The 7,626-nt window shown below is 44.9% G+C and overlaps 1 protein-coding gene across 2 annotated transcripts; it reads right to left on the minus strand.

Moving 5' to 3' along the window:
- Positions 1 to 3,302: 3,302 nt before the first annotated feature.
- On the minus strand, positions 3,303 to 6,979 carry CXCR1 (C-X-C motif chemokine receptor 1). Of its 2 annotated transcripts, XM_023731289.1 has the most exons (3): positions 6,922 to 6,979; positions 5,926 to 6,001; positions 3,303 to 5,521 (listed from the first exon to the last, which is right to left on the minus strand). In XM_023731289.1, exon 3 carries the CDS (start codon positions 5,511 to 5,513, stop codon positions 4,437 to 4,439), a length of 1,077 nt encoding a protein of 358 aa, XP_023587057.1. In that variant the 5' UTR covers positions 5,514 to 5,521; positions 5,926 to 6,001; positions 6,922 to 6,979; the 3' UTR covers positions 3,303 to 4,436. The 2 variants fall into 2 exon arrangements, with proteins under 2 accessions (XP_023587057.1, XP_004376361.1); XM_004376304.2 differs by lacking the exon at positions 5,926 to 6,001 and having other exon boundaries at positions 3,307 to 5,521.
- Between the last annotated feature and the right edge of the window lie 647 nt (positions 6,980 to 7,626).

The raw sequence follows: 7,626 nt of genomic DNA on the forward strand, positions 1-7,626 counted from the left end.
GACATGGAATGAGGGATGTCATTGCTGATGTCAGATGGATTTTGGCTAAAAGCAGAGAATGCTAGAAATGTGTTTACCTGTGTTTCATTGACTATGCAAAGGCATTAGATTGTATGGATCGTAACAAATTATGGATAATGTTGCAAAGAATGGGAATTCCAGAACACTTGATTGTGCTCATGAGGAAACTGTACATAGACCAAGAGGCAGTCATTCAAACAGAACAAGGGGATACTGCATGGTTTAAAATCAGAAAGGGTGTGTATCAGCGTTGTATTCTTTCGCCATACTTATTCAATCTGTTTGCTGAGCAAATAATCTGAGAAGCTGAACTATATGAAGAAGAATGTGGCATCAGGATTGGAGGAAGACTCATTAACAGCCTGCCTTATGTAGATGACACAATCTTGCTTGATGGAAGTGAAGAGGACTTGAAGTGCTTACTGATGAAGGTCAAAGACTACAGCTTTCAGTATGGATTACACCTGAACCTAAAGAAAACAAAAATCCTCACAACTGGACCAATAAGCAACACCATGATAAATGGAGAAAATATTGAAGTTGTCAAGGATTTCATTTTATTTGGATCCTCAATCAATGCTCATGGAAGCAACAGTCAAGGAATCAAACAATGTATTGCACTGGGCAAATCTGCTGCAAAAGACCTCTTTAAAGTGTTCAAATCAAAGATGTCACTTTGAAGATTAAGATGTGCCTGACCCAAGCTGTGGTATTTTCCATCACCCCCTATGCATGCAAAAGTTGGACAATGAATAAGGAAGACCAAAGAAGAATTAACACCTTTGAATTATGGTGTTGGCAAAGAATATTGAATATACCATGGACTGCAAAAAGAACAAACAAATCTGTCTTGGAAGAAGTACAGCCAGAATGCTCCTTAGAAGCAAGGATGGCGAGACTTCTTCTCACATACTTTGGATATGTTAACAGAAAGGGCCAGTTCCTGCAGAAGGACATCATGCTTGGTAAAGTAGAGGGTCTGAGAAAAAGAGGGAAACCCTCAATGAGATGCATTGACACAGTGGCTGCAACAATGGGCTCAAACATAACAGCGATTGTGAGGATAGCACAGGACCAGGCAGCGTTTCATTCTATTGTACCTAGGGTCGCTATGAGTCAGAACCAACTCAACAGCACCTAATAACAACAACAGCACTAACCTAAAAGGTTGGTGGTTCAAACCCACTCAGCAGGGCCGTGGAAGACAAACCTGTCGATCTACTTCCATAAAGACTGCTGTTGTTGTTAGCTGCCGTCCAGTTGGCCCCCACCTAATGGTAACCACATGTGTTACAGAGAACTGCTCCATAGGGTTTTATTGGCTGTGCCACCCAGGATCCTTCCTTAAAGATTACAGCCAAGAAAACCCTATGGAGTAGTTCTACTGTGTAGCACATGGGGTCATCATGAGTCTGAATCGACCTGATGGCAATAGGTTTGGTTTGGTTTTGCTATTTCCTCCAGACCCAACATGGACCCTTATTTACTTCCTGAAGTCCCTGATGGAGTTAGTTGTCTTTGGGGCATATACGGTGAAGGAAGATGGATGTTAAGGTAAACAGAAGAGATAGAGAGGGGCTGGGGGAGGGGAGGAAACAAAATGGAGGTTCCCAGGCCCAGTTCTCAGCCCTCCTTCCCCATGCCTAGACTCTCTCTGCATTCTTCTTATCTGTTCTCCTGGATCAAATCTATTTCTTAGTGCTTGATTCTCTCACTCCTTCCTCATCAACCTAACTGAAATGTAAGTTGGACAAGACAAGGAGCCTCCCTTCTGGACCTAGAAGAGTATCTTAGACGATGCTCCGGAGAGGATGGTGACCCTACAAGTGATGGCCTTTTTCTCTAGCATTGTAGCCACTAAATCACCCCTGACATTCATTCCATTTCTGACACTCCATCCCTGAGACTCGTCATAATTCCACACTCATCCCATTCCTAAGCTTCACTCCATACATTATCCCAAACCCATCTTGAACTTCCCTATCTCTGACCCCTCATTGCATCCGTGAATCTCAACACCCCACCACCGAGCCTCTCCCTATTTCTTAAGCTCTCTCTATTCCTGACGTTCATCCTTCTCTTACCACCTTATCCCAAGTTGCCACACCATCCCTGGTCCTTCATCTCAACTCTGATTCCACCCAATCCCTGATCTCAACCTCACCCTTGATCTAAATTCCATCTCTGTGCCTCATCCCATTCCCAACCTTAAGCCATCTCTGATACTTCCTCAACCCATATAAACCAACACGTTCTCAGTTTTGCTTCAACTGGTTTAGTTCCACATCTGTCATTTGCAATCAGAAGATCCTTGACTTCTTCAGTGCTCATGGGTAACAGTTTTACACTGACAAAAATTTGATGAAGATAAACCACAAAGGAAAACTTGATGAGTGAAATATGTTTCCAAAGACAACAGGGGGGTGGAGGAGTGGGGAAAATACAGATAAAAGGATTTTGGGGCCAATGGTGTGTAAATGGTTTGAGCCTTTTTTTAATTCATTGGTTCATTCAATAACAGGGACCTTGTCATGGATTGAATTGTGTCCCCCAAAAATATCTGTCAGCTTGACTGGGTCATGATCCCAGTATTGTGTATGATTGTGTACCATTTCGTAATCTGATATGAATTCCTTATGTGTTGTAAACTCAATCACTGTGATGTAATAAGATGGATTAGTGGCAGTTATACTGATGAGGTATACAAGATTGGATAGTGTCTTAAGCCAATCTCTTCTGAGATATAAAAGAAAGAAGCAAGCAGAGACACATGGGAACCTCATATCACCAAGAAAGCAGGGCTGGGAGCAGAGCGTGTCCTTTGGACCTGAGGTTCCTGCACAGAGATTCTCCCAGACCAAGGGAAGACTGATGCATGACAAGGACCTTCCTCCAGAGCCAACAGAGAGAAACCCTTTCCCTGGAGCTGATGCCCTCAGTTTGGACTTGTAGCCTACTAGACTGTGAGAGAATGAATTTCTCTTTTTTAAAGCCATCCACTTGTAGTATTTCTGCTATAGCAGTACGAGATGACTAAGACAGACCTCAATAAATATTTACTGATCATTTAATAGGCTCCAGGCAGTGTGTCAGGCACCAGGGATACAGGGCTCCTGCCTTCAAGGATTGGAAGAAAGGTCTGGCCATCTACTTCAGAAAAATCAGCCATTGGAAAACCTATAGAGCACAGTTCTACTCTGACTTATAGGGTCTCCGTGAGTTGGAATCAACTAGATGGCAACTGGTTTTGGTTTGCCTTCAAGGAGGGAAAACAGACAAAGAAATAACTGAAATAAAGTGTGCTGAGTGTTGCAAAGGGGAGACTGTGAGGTACTATGGGATTATTTGGAGGGCCAGGAAGCTAATATAAGGGAGCCTGGAAAAGGAGTTTATGTGCCCCCAAGAGTCTGTTCTAGCAGGAGTTAAAGCCCCAGGGAACACTGCCCATCAACCCAGACAGGTGACTCTTCTTTGGGTGCTGCCCCCATTCTACTGCAGGAACAGCCAACACCACCACACACAAAACTTACTCTATGTCACAACAAAGGTTCTTCCAGAAGGGCCAATATGGAACAGAAATTTATTAGAAAAATATAACCGTCCAGCCGATTGATGACTCTGTATGGGTTTGTGAAGTTGCTGATGGTCCATATCAGACCAGAAGCTCCAAGAGGGAAAAGGCTAAAAGCTGCTCATCTTGTTCCATATAAGGCACAGCATGGCCTCATGCACAAATGGCGCCCAACACATTCTGCGTACAATGTTTGTTATGGGACAAAGGCGACCCTCTTGCAAGAGTTCTGCCTTCCCAACCCCTCTCTCCCTTTGTCCACCCATCACTCCCAAGAGGAAAATGTTTTCAAAACTGCATCACAAGACCATGTGGTGGTTTGATGTTTAGGTAGCACCTGCCTCAATGTCCCCAGCAGACACTACCCAAAATGAGAAAACATTTCCATCAGCTCTGATCAGAGGACGAAGTGCTGCCAAACAGCCTAGTGGGAAAGTTGGTATAATGCTCAGGGTTGAGGTGATGTTTTGGGGAGAGTCAACAAGACAATCGAGCCCACATAAGGAAACAGCTTCAGTTCCAACTCTTTGTTCTAATGGCAGATTCAGGTTTCAGATGTGGCCATGGTAATTACCAAGCAAGCAAGTCAAAGATGCAAGAGTTCAGCAGAAATTATGACACATCCTTTTCATGGAGGTGTCAAGGTTCCTCCTTAGTAGTATCTCAGCACATCCTTAGAAAGTGGACTTGGCCCATGAAGACACCAATCTCTAACTTCCACACATTCTATCGCCTCTCTGCCAAACCCAGATAGTATCTCTCCACAGCCAGACCACTCACCCTCTGGGGTGATGGTTATCATTTCATTTCCTTATGAAGATGAAACATTCTTTGACTGATGGTTTCAGAGGTTTGCAGGGACATTGATAGAGGAAGAAGTATAGGAGGTAATGCGATGACGTGCCAAGAAGTCCTTGCTAACCAGGCCACGGGCAGCCAGGATCTTGAGGAATCCATTGCGAAAATTCTGGCCAATAAAGGCATAGATGATGGGGTTGAGGCAGCTGTGGAGGAAGCCAAGAATCTCAGTGGCATCCAGGGCCCGGCCAACGTCGTTTCGACGCTCACAGGTCTCCTTGATCACCCCAGTCCTCATCAGGGTGTCTGTGACCAGAACCAGGTTGTAGGGCAGCCAGCAAAGCAGGAAGACGAGTACGACAACAAAGATGACCTGCATCGCCCGGTACTTCTGCTTCATGTGGGCCTCCAGCAGTGTGCGCAGGGTGAAACCATAGCAGAATACCATGACTAGCAGCGGCAGGATGAAGCCAAAGGTCTGAGGCAGGATCCGGAGCACCAGCCTCCATTTTTCTGTATTGTTCCCAATGTCCTCATAGCAGACTATGAGGCTGGAATAGGGAAGACGATAGGCCTGGCGGAAAAGGAAAAAGGGCAGGGACAGAATCAGAGACAGTACCCAGATGCCCAGACATATGAACTTGACCAAGTGGCGCTTCTGGGTCAGCGTGCGTGTGGCATGGACAATGGCCAGGTAACGATCCACGCTGATGCATGCCAGCAGTAGAATACCACTGTAGAAGTTGACTTCCTTCAGGAGCGAGACCACTTTGCATAGCGGTGTGCCAAAAGTCCAGCCATTCTCCTTGGAAGCAGCCCAAATGGGCAGTGTCAGGGCAAATAACAGGTCAGCTATCGCCAGATTCAGCAGGTAGACATCCGTGACAGAGCGGCTGACCTGGTTGTATAAGATGACCAGCATCACCAGGGAATTTCCCAGCAGGCTCAGCAGGAACACCAGAGCATAAATGGTGACCACAACATACTTGTTGAGTGTCTCAGTTTCTGTGTTACAAGGGACAACATCTTCTTCTAAGGGTGGCATGCCAGTGAAATTTAAAACTCCATCAAACAACTCCCATAGATCAGTAATATTCCATATGTTTTCTGTGATATCAGCCATGGTCTGGTCTAGTTGAAAGATTAGAAGGAAAGAAATGTGACTTCATAACTCACATTCAAGTCACTCACATCAACAATGCAAGAACAATTACTGGGATATCTTTAGCTTCTTTGTAGGTTTGGCAGCCAGAAAACCCCACCTTCACCCCTACCTCCAACTTGGGCTTCTTTAAAGGTTGGCTTCACAGTGTTATCAGAAGTTAGAGGTTGGCCTGGCCTAAGTATGGAATAAGACGGAATACAGGGGAAAAACCTCTGCCCTTGGTTGGCCCTACACCTGCCTCAACTCTACCCGGGTCCCCTCTTTGGTCTTCTCCATCCTCAACCACGGCTGAGTATTCAGATGGAAAGACCAGGTCAGTCTTATGCATTTAGAGGAGGGCTAGCATTAACCAAAATGAAAAGAGACAAACCTGTTCCTAGCGGTCTCTTTCTATGTTATTTTCCCTCCTATGTCCTTCCTGAGTCTTCTTTACCCCTGCTTAAAACCTGCAGGGGGGAGGAAGTGATAGCAACGAATTGCATAGTAAGTGAACTTTAAGCCTTGTCTCTAAATGAGCAATAAAAGTTTTGGTCTTCTGTCTAAAGAAATTTTAAGCATTTGGGAGGATGAAGTCCCTACCCTGGCCCCTGAAATAATCTCCTAAGCATCCACAGAATCATTCAGGAGCATTCAAATATTCTTTAATTCTTTAATTTTTCAGTTGTGAAACACTTTGTTGAAACTAAATCCTCTCAGAAGTCAATATTTAAAACAGATAAAAGCTCAGCTGCTATAGGGGAAGGGTGTGCTGCCCTCTCTACCCAGGCAGCTCTAACGAGGGTTCCCGAAGGTCCCCACGGCTCTCCAGGGAACAATCTGAAAAGCTTTAGAAAGATCCCCAGATTGGAAATAAAGATATCTAGTATCCAGTCCTGATTCTACCCTGATTCTATCATTAATAAGCTGTGTGATCTTGGGTGGATTCATTTACCTCTTGAGTTTTCTTATCTGAGATTGAGGGGGACAGAGTAGATAACCTCTAGGTTACTTCCAGGTCCGAGTTTCTATGACTAGTTCATTTAGATCCACATGCTGTAGTATATTCTCTCCCTGCCAGTATTTGCATTTTCACAGAACATAAAGTCTTGGGGCAAAGCAAAAAAGATCAAACTGGAGAACTGTAATCCTCTGTCCCACAAAAGGAAGTGGTATAAAAGGAGCAGAAGAGGAGGCTGGGCCCATCTTGTTACCAACTGCAGCCATGTATGAAGTCAGATTTGAGTACATAGTCCACAGATAAGGGATTTAAATTTCAATTTAACAGAAATCCTCATGCCCCAGAGAAATGGATGCATTTCCTAGAATACTGTGAGACAAAGCCCCACTCCCTCAAAGAAAGTTCTGGCAAACAGAGGTAACTCCCTACCTGAGGCACTGGCCAGGTGTGTCCAACCGCAAGAGCCCGCAGCTCAGAGAGTAGAAGTGTCTTAATAGTGAAAGGGAACTAGATAAAACCATGTCACATCATACCTCCTGTCTATGCCCCGCCCATGTCTATGTTTGCAGAACAGACTAAGTTACATGGTCAGGGAGCATCAGAGACTCCCAGGGTCCATATGTCCCAGCAGGGGTGCCAGGTGTGAAGCTGGAGTTAAGGGTCCATTATATGAATTTCTCATTCTATGTACAATCACTGTTCTTCTTTTCTTGCATTTACTTCCATTTGTTTATCCCTTAAATTTCCTAGCAGATTGCCTTTGAAAGCTTCCAACTTGCCTTACACGAATAAAGAAGAAAGGACTTGACTTCATACAGTGGGGACTTCACAACTTCTAGGAAGGAGGAACTTGGAGACAGTCTGGTGGAAAAGAGGTGGACAATAAGCACACAATTTTTACTCATAGACTTCTTTGTGGTGATTTGAGGGCTGCTAGAGATGTCAGTGGTGATTTGGAGGGAGAACTAGCTCCCCCTCCACTGCCAGCCACTCCTTGGCACTACCACGGCCAATGATTGGTTGATTAAAATGGCGCTGAGGCTGAGGGCATGAGGCCACTCGTAGAGATTGGCTGGACATCTGGGAGACCATAAAAGCTGGGGCAAGCAGTAAATGGAAGAGTTGAGGGTCAAC

Source organism: Trichechus manatus, unplaced genomic scaffold (genome assembly GCF_000243295.1).
Source record: "Trichechus manatus latirostris isolate Lorelei unplaced genomic scaffold, TriManLat1.0 scaffold00041, whole genome shotgun sequence".
Lineage (NCBI taxonomy): Eukaryota > Metazoa > Chordata > Mammalia > Sirenia > Trichechidae > Trichechus > Trichechus manatus.